At 38.0% G+C, this 26,883-nt stretch overlaps 1 protein-coding gene across 1 annotated transcript; it reads left to right on the forward strand.

Moving 5' to 3' along the window:
- The first annotated feature begins 1,667 nt into the window (after positions 1-1,667).
- On the forward strand, positions 1,668-18,368 carry LOC108673581. The gene is made up of 10 exons (XM_018161437.2): positions 1,668-1,868; positions 6,490-6,602; positions 10,052-10,941; positions 11,150-12,199; positions 12,413-12,508; positions 13,282-13,473; positions 13,963-14,047; positions 14,354-15,704; positions 15,957-16,130; positions 16,311-18,368. The coding sequence occupies exons 1-10, from the start codon at positions 1,821-1,823 to the stop codon at positions 18,198-18,200; spliced, it is 5,889 nt and encodes a 1,962-aa protein (XP_018016926.2). The 5' UTR covers positions 1,668-1,820; the 3' UTR covers positions 18,201-18,368.
- Positions 18,369-26,883: the final 8,515 nt, after the last annotated feature.

Below are 26,883 nucleotides of genomic sequence, written 5' to 3' on the forward strand. Positions count from 1 at the left end.
TGTTGGTGATGACCATCGTCACGGCATTTGCTTACCATGCAATTCGGAACCTAGACATCATAAAGCATCACAATGATCAAATCAGCAACGTTGATGACATTTCACTCATCATATGCCTTCCTTGTACTCTGCTCTTTGCTTTCTTCAGCATAGTGCCCTCAGTACTAAGCGGCAGCGTTTTATTTTTGGCTGTCAACATTATGCAAGTCATAAAAACCGTACTACAAACCGTCCTCATCGGAGACGGTCTCCGAAGATGTGCCAGCTCTTCGAGCTTACAACAATAGAAACCCAGGCGAGAAGTCTTCACATTCTACTCGACACTATCAAAACTAATCAATGTAAAAATCTGCAATAATTCCTACCGCAGTGTATCAATAGTAACTACTCACATTCCAAAATTCCAGCAAATTCGTTTTGAAGTATAGCAGTTATGAGTGGTTCATGCGTTTGAGTCCGCAGGCGGGTCCGGAGAAGTGTCGATTCCGGCTCGCGGCCAGTCTTACGGCCAATTCAATATACGGGATATATAGGTATTGAATATACATTCCTAGCCTCCCAACGGTGATGTTTAGCTCGTGAATTTTTTTTTTTCTATTTTTTCTTCGTTTGTGAGTTATAAGGATATACGGAGAAATGAGCGGAATTTCTGAGGCCGATTTTTAAATTTACATTCACAAAGAGTATTAACATATTGTCAATATTGCATTGACAATATACGTATATCCGTATAACTCGCAAATGAAGGCAAAATCGAAAAAAAAATGTCACGAGCTCAACATCACCGTTAGGTTTCTTCCTTATTCGTCGTTTCATTCAAATTTGTTCAGTAGTTTAGAATAAATTTCTTGGTCACTGTAAATTTCGGCCCGAATTGCCATATAACTCATGAATGAAAGTGAAATGGAAAAAACTTGTAAAAGAAGGTAAAACCGAAAAAAATTGTCACGAGCTAAACATCACCGCATGTAGGCTAGAAATGTATTTTCAAAGTTTCGTGCAAATCTGTTCAGTTGTTTATAAGAAATTTCTTGGTCACTGCTAATTTCGGCCCTAATTGCTCCATAACTCACGAATGAAGGTGTAGTTGAAAATTTTGCACGAGCTAAACATCACCGTTAGGTCTTGATGAATATGTGTACCAAGTTTCATTGAGTTGCGTTCATTAGATTTGGAGATATTCCTTGGGCACTGAATTTGTAGATTGGCCCTGAGACCGGTCCTGAGTCCAGCCGTAAATTTGTCCCAGACCTCTGAGAATCGCCCACAGTAGTGTCGTGTAGTTAACGATTCAACTGTGCGCCTGCTGCCTGCATAAAATGTTTACATTGCCTACAGCGGACAGGACAAAATTTAAAAATGTTTTGCTAATCACAATTGATGTGGTTTTTGTTTGAATTTGAGGAAAACTTTTCTTCAAGAAGTTCGATGGGTTTATAAAGTTATTTCCTAACCGCCAGGAAAATTGGGGTTATGGTTTACCTATCTATAGTCTATGAAGGAGAATGACAAAATCTGCGTGGCTTGATGGGTTCTAATTCTAAATTATGCCTTCCATCTGATCTGATAGTACGGACCATTTATTTAGTACCTAACTCTTAATGTAATACATGTGTCTTCTTCAATGGTAATGGTAGCGTGTTACCTACTTTTCTAGGCTTCCATGACCACAAGTATGAATGATTCATTGCTAAAGTCATTTAATCTTCATTAGGACATTATGGATATGTTCGACATGAAGTTATAATAATTTTGTACACTATTTGTCACTTGTGTCATGTGTCAAATTTTGCTAGGTACCGTATCTCTAATCTCTAATAATGGAAATGAAACGGAATTTGCCTCCATTAATTGATTCAGATCTTGAGGTGAGTTGCTTGGTCTTCAATCTTCATTTTGCTCTTTTTTAACAATTACTTACCTATCAATGGACTAATGGAGCCAGGCAAGCCTGCTCAGCCAGGTTTGCAAAGTAAAGTCAAATTTAATCTAAAATGACAAGGCTTTGAAGCCATTCTTGAACCTTGAACAGAATTTTCCTTGAAGTGTTGGTAAAATAGGTAAAGAATGTTGTTAAATTAAAAAATAATCCTCAAAAATAATGTGTAAATATGTTTAATTTTTTTATTTTTCTAATATAAATTTGGAAAAGCTATTTAAAAGGGTGGATTTTTGCAATAATCATTGCCCTAACTGGAAATTCTGAAATAAACAGGATATTGGATATTAATATGTTTGTTCAAACCAAGTCTCATGCTTCTCAACTTCTCAAGTAAAAAAGTGCCATCAATTCTGCAGAATGCCTGAAATATATATTTGAATAGATTTGAACTCTGTGGTACAACACATCATTGACTGTTGACACAAATTCAGGGCTGGAAAAGTCCTACTTTTTTTCTGAAATATCCCAGCTCTAATATCATATAATTTCAGTAGGTATGAAATCTTGCAGCTCTAATGTCATATACCGTCATAGTGACAAACCAGAGATTTTTTAGAATCAGTTCATTTTTAATTTCCTCATTTACTTAAGATTTTAACTAATTTCTTATGTATGATAATGATTTATGATGGTATCCAGGATACTTTACTGGTCTACTTATAGGACTAAAAAATGAACTTAAGGGAGAGTCTAAAAAAACTCTCTGCTTTGCCACTATGTATAATACCGTCAAACAGGATATAAAAGGACGGTTTTAAGCATTTTTGTTAATAACTTCTTACCATGAAACATTTCAGAAACAAGGTTAGGCTCATTTTATATCTTTGCAAGGGCTATCCAATGGCATCTTCAAAAAAATTCCATATGCTATTCGTAAGGTGCCAGACGCCATAGTGACAAAGCAGAGAGTTTTTTAGACTCTCCCTCAAGTTCATTTTTGAGTCCTATAAGTAGACCAGTAAAGTATCATGCATAGTGGCAAAGCAGAGAGTTTTTTAGACTCTCCCTCAAGTTCATTTTTGAGTCCTATAAGTAGACCAGTAAAGTATCATGGATACCAGTATTATCATACTTAAGGGGACCGCCCTAGCATACGAAAACTTCAACAGTTATTATCCGATTGTCATGAAACTTCACATACATACGTAAAATGTAAAAAAAAAACATTTTGCTCCTATAAATTTTTCGAAAAAATTGATAGAAAACGTGAAATTCATAGAAAACGGCTATAAAGGGGTACTTTAGAAAATCTATCTCCTCCCACAAATATCATCCTACAACATCGAGACACGTATCAACAGGCCTTCCTTTGTGGAGTGACCAGCGCGTCATTTATCCTCGTAGAGTTTTGTTAAGGGACCTAAAACCCGCCTCCCTTTGAGGAGCTGTCACAAAGTCATTTTTCGACGTACAGGGACGATACTTATACCGTTCGATGCGCAAGAAAACAACCTTTAAGATGAGATAAGAAAACAGAAAAACTCAAAATTTTCAAATTTTAGCTAGGGTGGTCCCCTTAAGAAATTGGTTAAAATCTTGAGCAAATGAGGAAATTAAAAATGAACTGATTCTAAAAAAGCCCTGGTTTGCCACTATGCCAGACGCATAATAAAACCATCCCAATTTACCCCTGGGAAAGGGGTAATCCGGGACACATGCAATAAAAGTTAATTTTAAAACGTTTGAAGCATGCAGAGTGTACTCATCCATTACTAACAGTACTTTGAAGTCCTCCTCTTCCATTGTAGATGATGTAGATGTAAAATAAATGACATTTTCTGTGATTTTTACTTGTTTTTCCTTTATTGATATTATATTACCATATTCATTAATTACCATATTATTAATATGATATTACTGTATCCATGGACGTGATGGACATGCCATTGGGCATTGACAACGACCTTGTCCACTGCAGGCTTCATATCAGCAGCCATGTAGCATTTCTTCTGTATCTGTAAGCTTACATGATGGTTTGTAATTTTGCACAATTTTAATCAAGCCAAGGGATTTCACTTTAACAAAAAAGATCATGAAAAACATATCTGAAACAGAAAATAATATTTTCGTGACAAGCATCATATGTTTTGGAGAAATAAATCATAGTCTTTGTCAATTACTTTTCATTATATGATGCCCGGTGCACAATTCTATATATAGCATTCTATGTACAATTTTGTGATGACCGATGATGCACTAATTTTTCGATAAGTGAATTTTTTTTTCACTGAGCGAGGTAAATGTAATCAAAATTCTTTGTTGTTAATCAATTTTTTTGTTAACTGGGACCTTTGATAACTGAGGTTCTACTGTAAATGCATTTTTAAAGGTGTCCCTAATTTCCCCGTGGGGGTGTCCCGAGTAGCCCCACCATGCGGAAATGGCTGCCATTTTTTTTGGAATGAGATAGGCAAATTCCGTCAATTACGTTTTCAAGCCAACACCTGGGTGCAACATTTATGTAAGTAAAATTTTTTAATACAGCAAATATTTTTTTTGCTCCAGACCTTAGCAGAGGTACTTTCCAAAATTGAACTTTTCACACTTTTTTCAGCAATTGTTTAGAGATAGTAAATGTTTGATTTCTTGACTAGGTAGCTTTATACATAATAGATAGTAAAAATGTTGAAATTTACGCCACTATTTTTAGTTTTGCAATATTTTGATTAGTTTAGCTGATACAACATTTCTACGAAATATGGGACGCGTGTCCCGATTTACCCCACCCGTCCCTTTTTACCCCTTTTGACGGTATTTTTGTTTGATTTAAAAATTGCGGTTTGCACTTTGCAAACGTGTCATTTCATAAAATTTTCCACATTACTACTTCAACACTCCAGGCTCCAGCTAAAATATCCTGCTGAACAAGATAACAATAAGTTAACCCAAAATGTTTCCTTGAAGATTGCATAGCTGAGGTCATGTCAGAGTGGTCAGACTGTATTATCACATGTTCAGTTGCCACTTGTGTGAAGACAAATGTTAGTTTTGCTGTTTGACTGTTTTATAGTAAAATTAGAGATATGGGGTAACATGTGCAAGGACTTTTTAAATAAGTTTGCGGCTCATAAATGGCCTTTTTTGGCCAAGATATGGAATTCATGGCTCAAAGAAATGGAATCACAGCTGGCAAATCCATAAAACCATGGCTTGAAAAATTCATTCGTGGCTCGCCAATTAGATATATACCATGCCTATAGCCTGATTCACAATCATACCAACGTTAAAATATTACTATGCCATAAAGACAGTAGGTACTAAATGTACCAAAACTTTCAAAATTGGAAGGAATGAAGTGAATATTAACATAACATAGCGATGTCGGCGCTAGAGTAGGCTTGATGTGGCCTATCGCCGATTCTTACTTTTCATTACTTGTTCACAGATCTAAAGTCGTGTCATTTGAATGGATCTTTTCAGGACTGACGATAGTTTGTAATAGCTACTAGACTTTACCGGGTTTGATATGGTGCTAGGCATTTCAACTCTGAACATATATTTTTCCATAGCTTTATCTAGTCTGTTCTTGAATGCATTCATACTCGGAGTGCCAACAATGTAATCGGGGAGGCTGTTCCTCATGTCGGTGATTCGAAGCGAGAAGAAATGTTGTTGCATGGATAAGTTGCAGTGCAGTTTTTTTTAGTTTATAGCCGTGGCCCCTGGTGTTAGTTCTTGTTCCAAATTCTAGTTCAGTAATCCTTTGGGGACCTTGTATAAACCATGAGTATACTACTTGTATACGTACTTCAATGAGGTCCCCAAGCAGAAGGCGATAACTGAGGCTTGGAAGCTTCATAATCTTTATACTTTCTTCATAGGACTTGCCCTTCAAGACTGGAATTATCCTTGTTGCTTGTCTTTGAACATTCTCTATTAAATTTTTGTCCTTTTCAAATCTTGGTGACCACACAACATTTCCAAACTCTAGATTCGGGTGCACAACAGCAACGACAACTGCTTCATCGCTTCTGCATCTAGGAACTCGGAAAAGCGTCTGATTAGTCCAAGAAGTTTGTCGGATGTATTAGCTTGCATTTTGACATGCTTCAAAAATTTCAGCTCCTTGTCGACATATATATAAGGTCCGAGATCTTTTTCCACACTAGACTTTTCAATCATTACTCTCTCCTTGTAACTATGTCTTCTCATACTGCAATCTTGCTGTTCATTGTTCTTCCCAAGATGAAGTACTTCACACTTGGCATATCAGCCACATATCAGCCCAGTTAACTAAATTGTCAAGATCATCTTGCAATTGCGCTGTATTTGACGCATCCTTCACTGTATTACATTGAGACAATTAATTGATTCCATGGTAAGATCTAAATATTCCTCCTAAATCTATTGTTATATGCTAAACTCAATTTTATTGCAAGGGCAAAAATTAATACTAGTGTGTCTGTAAGGGTCAGGCAAGTAAAATTTTCTATTGGATCATAAGCACTTTATCTCATCTCATCTTACAGGCTGATTTGAATGATGAAGATTTCCATCATTCAGTGAATTCAAATAATACATGTTTTTTATACTAAATTATTTTTCAGGGTGAACTCCATTTGGTCTTGAGTGGTGCATCAGTCACTCCTTGCCTGGATCCTCACCTGAGTCTTGCTGTCACAGGAGTGTGGTATGGTGACCCAGAAGCCTTTGTATGCAGGCAAGTATTTCTACCCAAGGTTGGCTGCCTATTTCTACTTTTGGTTTGGTTAGAAATGCTCAAAAAATTATTAATATTTCTGAAATATTCATTCAAATCTACTTTTGCATGTGATACTCTTGCATGCTGTGAGTTATTTCATGTTAAGTAAATAAATATGAATAAGTATCATCTCTACCTAATCAAAATGTAACCATCTTCAATTTGAATGATTTCACCCTTGATGTTTTTATGTTACGGTATCCCAAAGTTTTGATAAAAGTTATGGATTATGAGATATGAAATGACCAATGACCATGTGGGTAGGTCAGTAAGAATGTCCCCTATTGCATGTTACTCAATGTGCAATTACAAAGGTGCAACATGGCTAAACAAGTGAAAGTTTTGGAAATAATTGTTTCTGTAAAACATGTTGTGGTGTTCACCAGAATTAAAGCCACATGACTGACTGCTATTACTTTTGGCTCTATAAGGGATCAAAATTGATGAAAAAAATTTTTTTTTTGCAACCTAAATCATCAATCTAGGCATAATTAACTCAAAGGGTTGAAGCTTCATTTATTTTTTAACAGGGTAAAGCTTACTTTTACTTCATCAGAGACTTGTCTTGTATGCAATTAATATGAAAATTAACATTGAATTTCAGGATCTATTTGCTTCATGTAGACCTAGTCTCAAACCAATTATGAACAATGACAAGATTTTAGCTGCGAAGATTTTTGAACAAGAATTATAACATTAGGAAAGCTTACAAGTTATCTAGACATTCCAAACAATTTCCCAACAAGCCTATAAAGCAGGGTAAAAGTCTTGCTTATTGTTCTATTCCAAGATTTCTATTCCATGCAGTCAGTACAGAAGATATACTTTCTCATGTGTGAGACAAGTTTGTCTACCATTTAGATGTTTGCCGTACAACAAAAGAGGAACACACTAGAGACATATATATATATATGTATATATATATAATGGCCAGAGAATTCGTCAATATAAATTTTCAGGGTCGAACAATATTCTTCAGATGACATTAGTTGATCAAAATGCAGGTTCAAAGGAGTAATATCACTTTATTGATGATATTACTCCGATATTATTTATTATTACTGACGATATTACAAGATATTACTCCTTTGAACTAATGTCATCTGAAGAAATTACTCGGAAATTCTTTCAGAGTTCAGACTCTGAAATTCAGAGATTCGTCTGAACTCTGAAAGAATTTTCTGAGTAATTTTTAGTCCAAAATTTTACTGTTGGTCCTATTTACTCATATTATGTACTTATTTCCACCAAAATTTCAATGTGTAATGCTTTTTCTAACTTGAAAATGAATGCTTGTTGCATTCGAAACGTCGTTAATAAAGAAAAACTACTTCCTTAAACTTGCCTTTTTATCTACCGTCATCTGAAGAAAAGTTCCACTTCCTGATAATATAAACCAACAAATTCTCTGGTCATCAATCGCACACATATATATATGTATGTATGTATGTATGAAATAACTTTGAATCTTTCTCTTTTTATTGGTGTATAAATTATTATTTTTGAATTTATACCTGCATAAAAATGAGTTTATTGAATTTTGTTCATAATTGAAAATGACCCTGTATTTGCTAGCCCATTAATTGAAAATTTGTAATTATCACCACAAAACTGTTACTTCTATTATTACGACAGTCAGTACTTCTATGAATTTGGTAATTTTGCCTGCAGAATTGGTGTCATGTATACCTGCTTCCCCTTAGTAACCATAGACTCAATATTGTACCATATTTCTTAGCTTAAACTTTGAGCACAATTAGATTTGTATTGATATGCTATGTATATGTAAGTTTGATTGTAAACCAGAGCATGCTTTTTATTAACAATCTTCTAATTTTTTTTTAATGTGAATGACTGAATGGGAAAATAAAGTGTTACCTACTCAATGCACAAATAAAGCGTGAGCTTTACTGCAGATATGTAGATGAAATTTTTGTTGTCATTTAGACCAAAGAGCACTTTAGTAAACTGCAAAGAGCTTTAGAACATAATTCAGTTCTAAAGTTTACACATTACACTGGACAAAATCACACATCACCCTTTCCTGGATATATAAGCATGAATTGAAGATAATTCCTTTGTCACTAATTTTTGTTTACCAAAAACCTGCTGATGTCAGAAAAGTACTAAACAAAGAAAGTCAATGACTTCAATGCTATAAAACCAGCACTGCAAGCTGTCCTACAAAGAGCACTCAAGACCTGCACATCCGAGAGTGATTTGAAATCTGAACTTAGACTTGTAAACAAATCTTAGTAAATACCAATAATGGGTTTTCAAATAGAACATTTGATACTAAAATATCAAATTAGAAATCAAGAGAAAACCAAACTAACAACAAAGCAACATCTATTGAAACCATCAAAACAATCTTCTACCAAAACCGAATGAACAGCGGCTACAAAATAAATGTAGGTATGAGTCCTACAGTCAATCATCCAGAATAATATCAAGAACACAATGGATAAAAAAAAAACTTCTAATCTACTACAAAATAAGAAAATTAAATTCCTAACAATCTTTGTTCATCAATGTAAAAAAGCTGAAGTGCTACAAGAAACAAAAGTTGTTTATGAATTTTCATTTAATATATAAGGCTGTAGACTTATTCAAAATATAAACTACATTGATCTTTAATAGCAGAACCTTATGCCGCCGATTCAAATGACATCTGCAATTTAGAGGACTTTGTAACCACAAGTGGGAGGCTCACAATGAGAGGCTCAATCACCCAAGTGACATTGGAGTCCTGCACCAGCATAGTTATGCGGTGCCCCAACCCTTTGAGACAGGCAATAGCTGAGGCCCTCATTATCAATTGCAAGTCTCCAGCTATTAACCTCCAAACTACAGGATTTTTCCAGATGATGAAATTATCTTCAGTGTAATTTTAAGCTTAGATTTCAAACTGTATTCACAATACCCTTGACTTGTACTACTGTCATTTCCAAAAGTTTAAATTGAAGTGTTAAAAAAACCCTTCACCTGCTTGATAATGAATATAGTATATTCAAAACGTTGCATTCTATTAAAATGTCATTCGGTAACTGGCTTTTTGATCTCCTGGCAGCAAAAAAATTTTGTTCTACTAGTTGAAAAAAAAAACAAATGAGAAGATTGGTAATAAAAAGCATGCTCTGGGCTTCAATCAAACAATGACTACTGAGATACAAAATTTCTTTGTGATTTGAGATGGTCAAGTGAGAACCCCTTGTGAAACCTGCCATAGAATACCATCCTTGACAATTACTTTTTATTTTTTTTTTTTCAGTAAATTTGTTTGACTTACAAGAAGTTAATATTCTCAACATTATAATTATTAGAAAAAATCACTAATTAATGTTGTAATATTTTTTCTCGCAAATCTGTTTATTGTTTTATTTTTTTATTTTCTAATTTCCCAACAGAATTGTCAGTGCTCAAGAAAGTGGCAAAATTTCCTTTGGAGTAGTCTGTGATGGCCCTGCTTTCCGCCAGTACCTATTGGATGCAAAGAGATTAGTCCTTACCTTACATACAATTGAGACACAAGAATGTAATGCAGTTGATAATGATGATTTTCTCCACACAAATTCTCAGGCTACAAAAGTGTTGGAACCTTTGCAATTTGACAAAAATGCTTCTGTTTATCATGTTTTGAAGCCAGTTAACCTGAGTCCCTCAAAGAGGCCGCAAAAACAGAGCCCAACAAAGCGGTCAACAGGAAGATCCGTCTCTACCGTGACTGCCGCTGCGGACCTCCCAAATTATCTGCATGGCACACCTCGTCATCGGTTACTGGAGAAACGCCGCACCTCATGGCAGCCTGGTGAAGAAGTTGGTCAAGTTGTTGTTGCGAACCTCAAACTGAACTCTAGAGGCGAGCTGGTGCGTATATGTGACATCATAAATCTTTTTGGTGATCACCGTGGCACACTGGATGTAACTATGGTCTATTATGAAAATATTTTACAGTCGTACACACTTTTGGATGAAGTAACCAATTTAAAGTCTGGTGTAGTTCAGCAGTGGGATCGAAACTCGAGCTATAATTACTCTCCAACTGAAAACAAAGAAAATGAATGTGATGGGCTAAGAGAAGCCAAGCTGACAAAGGTTTCTCAGACGCATGTGCTGGATGATCTGACTGAAGTGTCGTCCATGGGAAGAGATTTCGGCTCAGATGAGAAGGAACTGCTGCACAACGAGAGACCAGCGTCGGAAAATGAGCCTGACAAATGTCACTCTTCAAACGTCTCACTTACGGATGAGAGCGTTTTGGATTATCTGAGACAACTTGACCCCAAAGCTTTGGTTGGTGAGTATGGGATGTTTAGTATTGTCTACTGAGGGAGCAGCTTCCCTTGCAACATTTGCAGTAAGGTAGAAAAGTAGTCTGCTATCACCTCGAATTTTGATGAAAGATTAGATGAAATAACGATGAAGTGATTGGTATATACTTCATGTAATATTCTTTTTAAAAATAGTTGTTAAATTGTTTTAATGTAATATTATTTCCATCCCAGAGTGTGGAGCTTTAAGGCAAGCTGATCTTCCCAAGTTCCTGAAACTGATTCAAGATTGCACTATTGATGACAATGCTTCTTTAGCTTCCAATGCTTGTGCACCTGCATCTGACCCTGAGCTCATTGTTAATCCCGATATCAAAGATTATGACTCACCAATTCATGGTAAGAATGTTGATGGCAACATTCCCGAGACTGTTTCTTCTGATGTGGAAAAAACAAAGTCAAGACATAACTTGTTTGGATCTTTGCGCGAAAGGAATACTTCTAAGTTGTATTTGAATCAGGTTGCACAATCAGCTGATGCACATGTGTCAGAAAAGGCCAATGTTTTTTGCTCCGAGCCCAGCGTTATTTCGTTGCCATCTGGCGTGTGGCCGCTGGAGGACTGCAACGATTTTTCTGCTCCTTTTCGCGGTGCTGAGAAGAGCGTTTTGAGCGACAGAGAGAGATGTAAAGCTGACAAATTCCATGCAATTAGATCTGAATATGGCGGTGAAAATGTATCCAGCAATATGCCAGGTCAATCACTCGTGAATCCGCGTATGGATGAGGGTGAAATTTGCTATTTGCAACAGGGAAAGTCACTGGATTTGCTATCCAAGTTGAAATACAAAGCATTTACTCCCGAAGGCGAGGAAGTTGTTATGGACGGGCGCAGCATTGCACGCTTGACAAAAAATATGTCAGACTCCATCAACGGCGATCAATCGGCGCAAAACAACAATGATGTCGGTTATAAGTCATGTGGTTCAGAATTTCCAAGTCATGAAATCGCAGGAACTCCAGGAGTTTCCGGGAACCGTCGAAAATTTCGTGCTTTAGAAAAGCAACATCTTGATTTTCCCGAAGCTGTGAAAACCGTAGAAATGAATTCCCGAAATTGCCCCATACTAATCAATTCATCTGATGTAAGTGCGTCGGCTGGGGAGAGACCTATGTTATCAGATATTTGCGATAATTCTGATAACAAAAGTGACATTTCTGCTGCATCGGATGAAACTTACACCACATCTACGCTCAACAATATAAATGATTCATCGGAAAGGGGTTCGTTATGCGTACATTAATAGCAAATCTCTTGATTTCCTCATATATACAACAAATACTTATTTTTCTTCAAATTTCCATCATGTTGATAATGAAAGTTAGAAACTTTCGTATTATATTAGGATAAGTAATGCATTTCGGAAATTTATCAACTCTCTGTAAACTAAAATCTTAAAATAATACTAATAACGGCGTGTTATATACTTGTTCCAGCAAGCCCCGGCAGCGTGTTGCTTGTTGAGGTGAAAGAACTAACGCTACGCGGCGCCCTGTCCAGACAGCCTACATCTGCAGCGTCTTGCCTCAAAGGTTTGAATACCAATCCCAGTTTTAAGTACATATATATTTACGACATTACACGTATCCTCATATGCTGTGTGGGACTGCGCTTCTATCTTTGTTCAAAACTAAATGACTGTGTATTAGTCGAAGAAATTTTCTTTGATTATTAAAAATTCAAGTACATTAACGAAGTTTGGTTTTAAGTAATTTTGAAAAATAAATAATGTAAGTGTTCTCAATCTTCAAAACTTAAGAATAATAATTTCAGGAGTTGCCAATTTTTTGACGATGTTTTTCAATTACGGAAATGTAGCCGCTGATGCATGTCCATGGCGTCTTAGCTGTGTCAAGATAAATTTAATAGCGCGCCCTCTCGAACGAGACAATATGACAATAATTATGATCTTTATTGCGCGTATTTACGAAACTGAAGTAGCGCTTCTCCTGCTTTCATACACGGGAACAAGTGGGTTAAGATGAGCAGCAACCACGTGTCCATGAAGGAACGCACACATATGACACCTTTGGCCTATTGTGACGCCTGTCTCACACACAGTCGTGACTCGTAGAAATGGGTTTAGGCTAGATCAGGTTGACGCTTTGAAGAAATCGTGTGAATCAGGAACGTGAGATCAATTTTTGGCCAGCTATTGACTCACCAAGTGGGTCATCATAACCCACTCACACCTCTGTTTGTAAAATATGCATTCATGATTCAATAAAGAAACATTTTGAATAAGCGTGGATCAGAAAGAGGATTTCTATTAGTACATGTGTTTCAGTTTGTAGCTTTATTGCAGGCGTGAAAAAGCGCAGCAGCGTTTGCATCCTGACATCGTTAACGGTGACCGCCCCCGCCTCCCCGCACCCTGCTGGTGGAGAAGACCTGAGTCTTGGTGGACGAGACGTGCTCACGACTGACAATGGTCCTACAGTCACTGACGATGGCAGGCAGACTATCACACTTGCTTCACGTCACCTCGAGTATAATAGTGGGAATAAAGATCATATTGGTTAAGGCATTTGCGTGTGTGATTATTTGCATGTACTTTGTATGATTTGTTAAGCCATCTAAGGTGCTGATGAATTTTTTGCGGATAGTGATGAAATGAGTTATGGATAGATCATCACTATCACTCATATCACCTTAACTATGGTAGTTAAAATAATATAGTATATTCACAATAAATACTGTAGACATTTGTATATCTGTGTAATTTTTCATGTATCTATCTATCAGTTTGCCGCACTTCTTGCATTTTTAAGTCAAGGATACCGTAATTAATTTCTGGTAGTCCTAGCGTAACCTAGCCGAAACGAGATTGCTCCGAATCATTCTGATCTTGAAATTTTTTCTCACTTTATTTTGGCTGCGCAAGTTGTTGAAAATTGAGTTTCGGTTTCGTGAAAGACAATTGAGGTACGTAGGTTCAGAAGTCGACGAGTTTTGGAGTAACGAATGATGTATTACTTTGCTACAGAGGTCCGCTACGACGCTGTCCAGGCATTCGGCCTTGCTGGGCTCTGGGATCCTGGTCAGCTGCAGAAAGTCTCGCTGCACATCAAGTACGTTGCCGCGTTTATTTATGTTGTTTGGGTAAATTTCGCTTCATATTCTCTAATTATTTTTGGAGCGGATGGCCTTTCATGGGAATCGAATATATTTAAACCTTCTGGGTGATCGAATTGAAATGTAAATACAAAAAAAAGCACAGTCATTACTCAATCAACTTGAGTTGCGCTCATTACTAGTATATTGTTTAACTCATTCAGATGTTGAATAATCGGCAATAATTGATGCTCAACTTGATATAATGTTATGGGACAATTTTCGCTGACCTTAATCGAATTTTTCTTAATTTTGTATTACAGAGTTTACCGACGTGTTCTGGGCCAGCAGAAGAGTGAGGAGCTGTGTGGCGCAGAGCTGTCCCTGTGGGACGTGTATCGTCTGGTACATGGTCACCTCATCGTCCCTCTTGCTCCTGCTTATCTCCACCACTCGCCTTCCAGGAGCTTGCGTTTTCCCTCACCTTCCAGTGCGCGGTGTGGTCCTGGAATATCCCGTGCGTTTCCCGACTCGACTTCGAGACAAGATTCTTCCAGACGCATAAGTGGGGGAGAAAAGATTTCAGTGAAGAGCCCTAAAAAGAAGCGAGTTACAGATGAGAATATAAACCTCGTGTCAAAAAGACTGATATCAGGAAATGTTCGAAGTACCAAGGCAGATCGTGATGTACCAAGTGTCGGCGGATTGGCGCATCAAGGCCGTGGCTCCAATGTTGCCCGTAGTAACAAATGCAGTAAGAACAAATTACCTGGTAATGGAAGTGCCGTTTCTGGAGAAATTTGCATTTTCTTGAAACTGTTTCTAAATGAACAGTATGGGAATGAGCTACGCAACAGCATCATAGAAGATCCATTAGTTCTTGCATCATTTGTCAAACGCGAAGCCCTCAACAATAAGGAATTGGAAGATTCCGACGAATCTGACGTAGTCACTGTACTGCCTAACTTGGACCGTCATGGAACGACCAGATTACTTGATCAAGTAACTGGTCAGTACCTCGCCACCAAGATAGATGCACACGAAACGGAACATCACTCCAACTCCGGTGATTTTGTGCCATCTTGTCCCACTGACTCCGGACAGTTCGAGAGCACGTCAGGTCGACCGTTCATTCCCTTGGTGTCGGATATTCCTCTACCTATAAACGTGATGCTTTCAGCTCCCAAGATTATGCCATCCCGAGAATCTAGAGATAAACGGGAGATCGAAGCCAGCAACGACTCAGAAACCGCATTGGTGAAAGAAAGTGAATCATCAAGTCGTTGTAAAGATTCGACCGTGCAATCAATGCAAAACCGATTTGATACCTCAGCTGAACAAATTTGTAATAAAAAATACAGGGTTTCAGATAATCCTGCGTCTATTAACTGTCTCCAGAACACGGCCAACGATCCGTCCGTGTCTTTCATTCAAACCCTGAGCCGACAACATTACTTGAGCACGGAATATTTCATCAGAATCCACGTAGAAATATTAGAGGCCAAGGACCTTGTTAGTGCCCGTATGACAGATGATGGAAGGGCCATGCCTCCTACGTACGTCAAGGCCACCTTCTTTGGCAAGAATTTGACGACTGGGATTAGCGACCCAACATCCTGCCCTGTGTGGAATTTCGCCACCGACATCGTCGTGTCCTCGTTCGAGATCAGCGACGTGAGTTGGAATGATTGCATCCAACTGGTATAGAGATTAGGAATTGAGTAATTAGTAGATTGCATCCAACTCTATAAAGATTAATTTTAGCTTAGTGTGTAATGTGTATAATCAGTATGGATTCATGGGATATTACTGATATGATATTTCTTACTTGAATTGACAACCAACATGTGTTTTACGCATGTATAGCATTTGTTTAGAATTAAAATTATTTTCTTACATCAATTGACTAAGTTCCTCCTTGGGCAGGTATCTTCGAGCATGATCGTGTTGCGCGTGTACGAGAGGCGGCAGGAGGCAGGCAATCCGCTGATCGGTTGCCTGGCACTGCAGCCGCCCACGCCCTTCTGGCCAGGCCAGGTGTCGCTCTGTGGCTGGTATCCCTTGCTCAATATGAGGGGTCGGCTGGCGGGGCACGTCAAGGTTAGTACATTTCCTTATATTACAGAGGTACTCTCATCGATGACAGAGTTTCGCCTACTATTCATTTGAATCGCATTTCGGAGTTTTGTCCTTACCCCAAAAGTTGCTGATGGAGATTATAGTGCAACAATTTTTAGCTTCTAGTTTTTAGAAGTTAATTCTGGGAATTTTGTATTTCAGCTTTCATTAACCATTGTGGAGTCGTTGTTGAGTGACGCCGGGAGCTCGTCAGGCGCAGGTTCGACCCCGCGGCGGAGTGATCACCCAGGGCTCCCAGATCAGCCAGCAGCCGTACGCGATGTTTCTAAGTCAGACAGAGATTTCGAAAATGATACCTGCAGTGACTATCAAGGAACATCTCGTTTGACCAATGATCGTTCGCAAACACAGCCCGAACGGCATTCGAAAGTTACGTCCATTAATACACGCTACAAATCTGTGAATTCTGAAATGCCGCACCCGAGCTGTATAATGAAGTTCGATTGTCGGACTAAAAATCAGGGCAGCAATGGCAGCACGCAGTACTTTCGTAATCAGTATTCTGAAGTGGACAGTTCTGAACCTGAAGCAATTTCGGTGAAAAATTATATACCTATCGTGGAGACCCAAGCTGATCCCATCTACCCTCCTCCTGCCAGTTACGCGGACCACCAATACAACGAGGAGAATATTGGAGTCGTCAGTGAAACCAGCAACTGGACTCCCAATGTTGCTAGGTACATGGACAGTCTGCCATATGATGCTGATGGAATTACGATTTCTTTCACTAATGACGATCTAAGATTTAAAGAATCAATAAGTGACCCAGACTATATCTCGGACCTTGAACGTGTAACTGCTCATAGAAATGGAAGCCGTCATTCAAATACGTTCATGGCGAGTGGACAAAGCGTTGGTTCATCCAGGAATAACCTGGCATCACTTTCTTTAGTGTCAAAAAGCCAATACCCCGCAAATTACTTGAATTCCACCCATACATTTACTTCAATGGATTTTACGACCACTGTCGTTGTACCGTCTGGTATTTGTTACCCTGATATTTCCGACACTGCCTCGCCCGGTCAAACTGCCGTTTGTAAACAAAGATGTTCTGGGCTTGCTAATCAATCAGTTATTTCTGGTTCTCAAAAGCTCATATTTTCCGATCGTCTTCATTATTCTTCTACAAGTGATCATCAATCGGAAAATTTTGACTTGAATTTTTGTAGGGAACGAGACGCTGAAGTGATGTTTCGCAAGGTTCCATTGTCTCCGGTATCGTGTCTGAAAACTGTGGATAGCCCTCGCATGCTCTCCAAGAAAGTGCAGTTTGCCGACGAGCCGGACTTCTCTGCAAATCTGGTGTCAATTATTAACTCTCACCGTTCCGATGAACTACAACAGCGACGACTTACTGATGTTGTTGCTAACGAATACCTTTCAGACAATCTTGCTTCGAATTTTTCCGGCCGAGGATCGCCAGTAATGGTTTCAAGAAATTTCTGTGAAAGCGATAGAAGTCGTGACTATATGAACATTACAGAACTTCCTAAATCGGCTCGTGAGCCAGAAAAGGTAAATAACTCGAATGTTTCAGAGAGAACTGTCAGAATAAATCCACTTTTGGAATCATTGTCATGGATGAATTTAGCGAGAGACAATGATAGTCCGTGCGTTTCGTACATAGATTCTTCGAAACGTTCATCTCTGCGGTCTCGAGAGGAACGCGTTCTTGCCTCCAGTTGTCCAGTCATGAACTCGGATGGGGAAATTGTTACTCCAACCTTTGAGAATAACGCGTTCATGCATAAAGATCAATCACCTACCTCTTCAAAATTAGTTGTTCAAAATAACCAAGATTTGTTTAGAGAGAAAGGCGACGCCGGAAGAAGCGAGTGCCGCTCCGTATCTTCGGACACGAATAAAAAATGTTCAATCCTGCCTGACTATTCTTCACAGGAAAGTGAGAACCTAAGTTCACCCCTACAAAAGCCACAGTCCACAGGTGTTCTGCATCCAACCCAGGCTCGCCAAAACGTTTCTAAGTGCAGACTGGCTGCAAATTTTTCATTTAAGAAACAGCCGAGATGAGAGCCATCCCCAGGTATGAAAATATCACCGTGCCTAAACGAATCTCGCCTACAAACTATCGTTGTACTAATTTTTCGTCGATGTAACTTCTATTTGGTTCACATATATATTTTTGTACGTTTGCATTACTTCTGATTAGTTGTTGAATAAAGGAAAAAGTTGCTAATCCAGTTTGGTATCATTTTCCTTCAGAACTAAATAGGAAGCCAATCCTTGAGAAGATTCGTCAATATTCCAGTTCTTTAGAGAAAGTCTCGGTAACTAGGCTAATGCGATCCCCGTCTTTTAACCGAATAAAATGTGGAAGACGGTTTGTTCGTGAGCATTCGTGTTGATGTTGATTGCACCTGGACTCGATTTCCTTAATATTCTGATTATTTAATGGGTCTTTTTCATTCATGTTAAGTTTTTCCTGCATGAATTATTAGAAAGACAGCCCTCGAAATTCATCTTTGATGCGTCTCCTACCAACATTTTTGGTCAGCAGACACGAGACACCAGACATGGATCGATTTAATACTTTACGTTGCACTTGGTAGGTCAATAGCACCAGAAACTAAGTTACGAGCCACTAATTAATAAACTGTTTCGAATCGCCACTGACTTTGATCAAAATTGATGCGTCCAAGTTCACAAATGCTCGTACGTGATTGTGCTTTTTCGCCAACGTTGATGCTCCATTGTGATGTTCTTTGTTTGCGAGGAAGAAGCCTAGCCAGAGGCGTCATTGATTGGTGGCGTCGCGCCGTGGCGTTCGCTGCGGCCGTTGATAAGCTCCATTAGAAGTCCAGCGCGATATGAGAGAAGCCTTGGACGGGCGCACAAGGCTCATGTTTTTGGGGCGCTACACTCATTCTGCATGTCTTGGAAACTCCATCGCCGCCTGTCTGTTACTTGCGATGACGGCCGCTCGATGATGGCGCCGCTGCTGACACTCAACTCGCCCGTAATTGGACGACAAGATTGCCTTAATTACTGCCACAACCCACCTGCAATTATAACCAAAGGACGATACTAGCGCGCCCGTGTCCAGGCCTTCGCTTCTGAGACTCTGCCGACGAAATGAATGTTCGATGACAGCAAAACCGCGTGAGTTACTTCATGGCTTGTGCTACTTTGTCTCAGCGGTACGTGTCGTTGCTGTGAATTAGAGTCGCATTATTTAAGATATTCTCTTCGAGAAATTGCATACCTAGAAAAAATAAGGTCCTGAAAATTTATCGGACTATTTTGCTGATCCATGTTGACAGAAAACATAAAAGTTATTTCTCAATGTTGGCTTTGATATTTGAGTGGAATCTGTTGCATTTTTGTTGTTTGTTGATTTTTTCTTCACACGTTCCCTTAATTGTGTTTCTATAACAAAAAGTGAGGTATTTTTGGCTAAGTTCCACTTTCAGAGCGACTTTTTTCTCAGAGTATTGAATTTATTTTTCAGTAAAGAATCCAAGAATTACCATGTCTTATATTTTTTAATACCTCAGCGACTCGAAATAACTGAAGTATCTACAATGCTTGAGCCGCATCACATGATTGGGCTCAGGCTCAATCGAATTTGTGAAGTAAATGATTCAGTGATGATTTTTATTTTCAATCAAATTAATTTTAGATGGGATGCGTGTCAACTTCTTTTTTAATTTGTTCACATCTATGACTTGTCATTCAAGGTATCTTTTTTTATACCTTACTTGTGACACTGGGACAGACTGGCGGGCTCACGCCGCGTTCTGTGTAGGCCTGCCTAATTCAAATCATGACGGAGGCGGTGCAGCAAAGCATTAAATGCTCATTAAATATTGTTCTGATAAGAGGCCTGCGCTCGTACGATAAACTGTCGATAATTTCATTACTGTCAACATTCCCTGTAATAATGAAACCAATCGACATTTCTTCAATGCATGTCGGTGAAGGTTCTGAGAAATCATTTGAAGTTGTCAACTTCTGTTTCGCGCGACGGTTTGGTTAATTTTTTTCGTTGTTTTTGGCGATTGCGTATACGAATTACGTATAGTTTGCTCAGTACTCAAACACTAATTTAAACTTACGCTTCAATTCAAATAGTAGAGCAACACACTCTATTTTTAACGTGTAAGCAAAACCGCATCGCATTTTTTAAATTGATTTAATTGAATTCAAAGTTCCATGAAATGAAGCTGTCCTGCGCAAATGCCTCTACTAGAACTGATCGAATTGTGTAGTTACGGCAGTTAAGAGATCAATAAACTGTCCAATAAATTCGCTTACATTAATTAACTAAATTTTGCGCTTAACTTCCTTCTTCGAAAGCAGGAGTCTTGCATCAAGTCAGCTTTTCGACTCTTTGTATTAGTTAGATTGTATTAGTGAGATATTAGTGTTTTAGGAACTCTGAAAGTGTAAGAGTAAGTTGCGTAGACTCTTGATGAATTTGATTTGTTTGTCCGTTTACATTAGACAGCAAAGATAAAACAATACCAATCGAATTCAATATGTAGAATCAATGTTATCATGTAATATTGGGAGCATGTCAAGTATTTTATTACATGTTATCTAATTAACTGTATCGTGAATATTTTCATTCTTCGTCTCGAGTTAACCAACTAATTAAATAGAATCTTTTATTATTTTTTATACTCTAAAATGTTATTTAAACTGACTAAATAAAAACTGTTTTTGTGAATGTTAACTGCGTTTATTTTGAACTTGATTCAAAAGTTATACGGAACACAACACATTGATAATAAATTGTGTTCGCACTCTATATTGGTTAAGCTTTATCATTCAACGTCAAGGTTTCAACGTAGGAAACGTTAAATTACATAAATTCATCTATATCACGTCTCTTGTCTTTACAGTGCTGAAAATTAGTCGATATTCAATGTACCAAAAAATATATGACGACCGGTAACCTATAAATTCCTCGCAGTCACGAATATATAGCAGCAGATATCGACGACGATCTGCATAATCTAAAATATTTTCCAGAAATTTATATTGAATGGGATATTGTCGTTCAATATTCCGACCGCTATCATTATTCAACGTTGGTGACATCGTCTCGGCAGAAATGCATATAAGTTTGTCCGGAAATCTGACAGAATTCGAGTCTGTAATCGTTATAGTCGCTTTTTCATCTGCATCTTCAGCAAGTGATTTCTGAACGTCTATTCAGAGGAACGGGTGAAATCTTGTCCGAATTTAGGTGCACCTCTGCCCAATTGTGACCCAGTTTTACTCGGTGAAATGGCGTATCAGTGCTACATTCTCTCTGCTTGTGTTGTGAGTAAGAAAGTGTGTCAATATTTGGACAAAATGACCCAATCATTTGACGAATGTACCGCAGCCTGAATAGGATGCGCTGCATTCAGCGACGGATGGATGTTCAAGCGATCTTGTATGTGTTTACTTTACTGCATGAGAAAGAAGATTGGACTCGATGGCGACTTTTACCGAACTCATGTGGGGCACCATGTAAATGAAATTAATACGAAGCGAACGAATCAAAGCTCAATTGATTATACTAAAGGAAGAATGAAAGGATTTCACATACCAAGTTGGGCAATAAATATATATATTTAAGACATATTTTTTACTATTGAATGTAAGCAATGTGTTTTCAATAGCTTTTCTTCATCAGATCAGGCATAATTAAACGTTTTTAGTTTTGTGTATTGCGAACTATTGTCTTATTTATTCATTGTTTCCCCATTACTTCATCTTCGTCACTATGTATAGAAAATCATTTACGTTAGGATTTTCCATATTGCAAAGTTTCTTGAACATATTTTGTGAACGGTGGAATCGCACACTTGAAGTCATTATCTAAAATCTCAATGATAGAAATATTTCCTTATCAATAACAATAAGGCATATACGTGCATGCCAAACATTTTCTCCACTGTTTGTGTATGGCCTGGGAGATTTAATCTGGTGCATAAATTCTGAAGTAAGATAAAATTCTGCAGTAATTTAGTTATCTCGCAAATTTTCACGCTGTTGGTAGTTTTGGAAACAGAAAGGACTATGCGATACAATGCATCTATATTTTTAAGAAAACTATGATTGCTTTTCTAAAGTGAACTGAATATTTTATTCAAATTTGAGAAGCCCAAATCTTGAGAATGCTGTGTAATTTTTCGCATGCTCGCAGTGCTATGTTGCCTAGTAGAATGCTTTTAGATAAGCATTGAAGGTTATCAGTGAACAGCATTTCTGGAGGTAGCGCGAGACCAAACACCATGTCTTTGGTTCACTGGACATCGGCGTGTAACGTGATACCTTGAGGTATGGACTGCATGCATGCGAGTGTACGATGTTCTCGATCTGACCCAACCGTATCCATGGGTTCGGGCGACGGGGCTATAGTGGCTTCACTGGCTTGATACCTCAACGTTATACGTCACTGATTTTAACTGACATTCTTGCCAACTATTAGAACATTTGTCATACTGAGAATTGTTGTTACAGTTTATCATTAAATATGTTATAAATAATTCATCTTTGAGACCCATAGAGTTGTTAGTTTTATTTTGTTTTTGATCTCCATTTGTCTTCAGCTATGTTACCGACACTCTATTTATATAGCGATAACTTATCTTGTGTTTTATATATTTAAGTTATACTAGAGCCACTCTCACATGAACAGATATGACGCTCAAATAAGCAGAGAAATGATGTGGTTGCATGCGAGTGTCTTATGTGTCAGTTTGTTTATGCCGAAACTATAATGTACACATATCAATTCAAATTCTACATCAGTTTATATGTTCTGATTTTTAAGGAAGATTGTTCAGCAATAGAGGCATTGGGAGCCAATTTATGCCACTACCAGCATGCATTGAGTTGTCAGTTGAAGCAGAAGGCTGGATCTCTGGTTTGAAACTTCAAGTTTGACACAATCAAGTGGTGGTTGTCGACCAGCACGTCTTGTATAGCGAGAGTGAGAGCGATCGGTGAGCATTAACACCTCCAGCTCAGGCGCACGCTATCATCAACTCACGCATCCTGCGATCAGAGTATCTTCAATTGAATGCTATAAGAATGACTGTCATGCAGAGAGACAAATATAAAAACTGCTGAAGTTTTTCCACTTAAGTTGGAATTTTTGAATTTATATAATACGGTGAAAATAAGATGAATTTCTGCGACGTACAAACTGATGATTAATATGTACAATTATAGGGTCAGTGGTAAAAAAATTAAATTTAATTTAGAAGTTTTTGGAGTAGGATGCAGGAGGCTAACTCGATTTTTGCCTCACTGATTATCATAAATAAATACCTGAATGCATATAGTGGTAAAGTATATTCAAATAATGTAAAATGATTTTGACAGCGATGAGTGCTGGAACTGACACTAATTCCATGCGAATGACTGATTGCGCTGCGGTGCAAAATACAAAAGCTAGTATTTCCTGCAAGGCGGAAGACATCGAGATGCGGATAGTCTTTGTCGCCTTAGCGTTGTTCCAAAGCCGAGGATTTTTTTCTTGTTACTACATCGCGACAGTTTGGTCACGACTCAGGTCTCGTCATTTGGCCATCCAGGTCCTGGTAATGAAGCCTTATGCAGGCCTCGAGTGTATGCCTTCACCGGAGAGCTGTCCGAGGGGATCCATTAGACATGTATAGGCATGTCTTGCACGCTAGTTCCTGAGCGCACAATGCTTTTCTGCCTTACCTCCTGATGCGACAGTCAAATGGGAAGAATACCGTAGCTATCGTATAGATGTTTGGCTCATGTATCTGAAGTGGCAGCCGAGACAGAAGCGATGACAATCGACCAAATTTCGAAGTTGCACCGATCGTTTTTCCGAGCAGGCGTCAGCGCTGATGCGCCAACCGTCAATTGGATCGTGCGCAATTAGGAGAGAGAGCATTATTGCAATCAATTATTTAGAGCACAGTGGCCAGAAATCTCAATAGAAATGAACAATACTGATCTATTCGTTCCTTTGCTAGAAGCATTTGTGTCTGCTGTGGTAGCGGAGACATCTTTATGCAACCCAGCTTCCGTTTTGCCTGGCTTTACTATTAACTTGCCATGAAATTTTCTCTCGAGCGAGCGGAAACCAGAAAAAAAGCAGTGACCGATACCGAAAGTAAAAACTAGAATTTAAGTCGATTTTAAAAAATTCTTGCATTCACCGAAATTTTAAGCGACAAAGAATACACTTGCAAATGCCGTGTGGGAAAATACCGGTTAGCGCGGTCATGTTTTGGCCGTTAAGTCACATCCAATTAATTTAATGAGGTCACTTTTTTCATTTCATTTGCTTCAAAAAATTCTTATTTAATTGGTCGATCAGTAAGGCCCAGTGAAGTTTTTATTAATTTATTTTTTATGCAAACTCGACGAATGCGTTGAATTCTGTGTTTAATTAAATACTGAAGTTTCGCTCGAGTGCAAACTATTGTAAATCAAATCTCAACAAATTTCTGAATCCAATGAAGTTATAAGAAATGAGACACATACAAATATAAATGAGAACTGAGGAAAACTATATGAGCAAAGCTCGTAAATAAGAACGAGAAGTGAGCGTCAACTAAGGATTCAACAAAATCAGATTGGTAGCAATCAATGATTTCAAGATTAAAATATGAGTTTTTATAAGGAGCTTAATTGAAAAATTTTCAGTATTTTGATATGAAATTGAAACTTATTGACGCCAAGATGAAAGTCTCAGTTACGAAAAAATCAATTCGTTAGTCCTGTAGAGAAGGTTTGAAGGTTTGTAGTTTTAAGTTACTGAACAAATTTTTATAATACGGAATCCATTTTTTAACTTTATAAGTTGACTTTCAGATAGTTCATAGTTTTTGTAGTGGGTTCCCGCACAAAATCTTAATTTCATCATAAAGTAGTAAGTATTACAAATCAAATTCTATTTGACATTAGAGTATTATCGGTAGATAATTTCATACAAAAACAAGTTGTGGAGAACAGAAATGACAGCTTCGGCGCCCATTTAGCCGACATTCAGTCAAGTCGTCTATATTGTATAATTTAATTAGTGTCTTTTTTTCAACGTTACCGCTAATTTTTCTCATCGTGACGCGTTATGAAATATTAATTTACTTTATAAAAATAGGTTTTCTAAAATCCTTTCCAATTTTTCGATGAAGTAAATCCAAATTAGTGAAGTAAATATGTGATGATTTAAATCAAAACTTCTTATGTAAATACGATGAAGCATGTATAAATTAGAGAAGCAAATGCGATGAAGTAAGTCAAAAGTTGTGAAGCAAATGCGATGAAGTAAATCAAAATTAGTGCTGTAAATATGCGACGAAGTGAGTCAAAATTTGTGAAGTCAACGCGATGAAATAAATCGAAATTAGTGAAGTAAATGCGATGAATTAAGACATCATAAGTAAGTGAAAATATGTATCGTATCCTTGCCTCCTAGGTGAGAGCATCCTCAGTAGTGCAACAGGCTGGACCTGGTGGCTGGCTGGAGTAGACGCAGCAACAACAACAGGTAAGCGGGGAGTAGCCATGAGAGTAACAAGAGTGGGGCTGAGTGAGGCAGTTGGGTCGCTGGCATCAATGTTATTTATGGCAACAATTTCCTTCCAGTTAATTACAAGCGGCTCGAGTGAGGGAGGGGAGGGGCGGCCACGTAGGAGCAGGTCTGCGGGGGGTAGGGCAGTCCTCGGTAGTAACGTGCATGGTTAGGTATATATAGTTCTTCACGGCCGAAATTACGAAGCGTCTAAATTTGATGAGAAAATTTATTAGCTGTAGCATGGATTTTCGCTGTTGCCAAAATTATCTGAAGATGAAAACTGGAAATCGATAAAAACCCAGATTGGATCTTACAAACGGCTAAAAAAATCCAATCGGCCAATTTTATAAGTATTAGCACGCAAAATGTTACTTTATTTACAATAAAACAATTACAAAAAGAATGTCTAACCACCGTCGCAAAGACAAATTCGGGGCAACAAATTAATTGTAACTTTAATTTATGTCACAAGCTGAGACCATTTCTGTCTTAATGCACAAAAGTTACGACTCCAGAAAACGTTTCTAAAACTCCTCCATTACGTTCAACTCTTTTAAGAAATGATTTATAGCTATTTATCCTTTTATATTAGCAGTAGATTGTCGAACTTTGCCACAGATAAAACGTTAAAGAAGCTCTTCGAATTATTATCATCAGTTAAAACCTATTTGACTGAAATTCCATTTATTCTCTACGAAAATTTATTTACTCGATTTATATTTATGAGATTTACGGTAACATCATGGGGAAATATAGAGAAAACAGTCAGCTCATAACGTCTCGTGAACACTGCGATTGCTAAAGTTAAATACTAGCTACATTTTCTATCATTCAATATTAAAAATTATAAGTTATTTATTCTAATTTGGTGGCAATCTGAGTTTTTTTTTATGAAAGTTGGAAATTTATTCCATGGAAAATGTTTGCCGTCACGATGATAATACGCTCGGACGAGCAGTTACCCGCCAGTGCGGCCAGTCCCAGTCCGCCACCATGCATCTGTCCGCGTGAAGTCGTGCTGTGTGGTGCATGTCAGCAGACCTAAGTGTAATAAAAGTGAGAACTCTCTGCCGGAATGAATAAACGATTCTTGACCCGATTTTTCGACTAATTGGCCATACCATACACTTTTACAACTATATCTTCTGTTTATGCATTGAAGAGAAGATTGTACATTGCAGGTAATGAATGATCTTT

Source organism: Hyalella azteca, unplaced genomic scaffold (genome assembly GCF_000764305.2).
Source record: "Hyalella azteca isolate HAZT.00-mixed unplaced genomic scaffold, Hazt_2.0.2 contig15593, whole genome shotgun sequence".
Classification (NCBI taxonomy): domain Eukaryota; kingdom Metazoa; phylum Arthropoda; class Malacostraca; order Amphipoda; family Hyalellidae; genus Hyalella; species Hyalella azteca.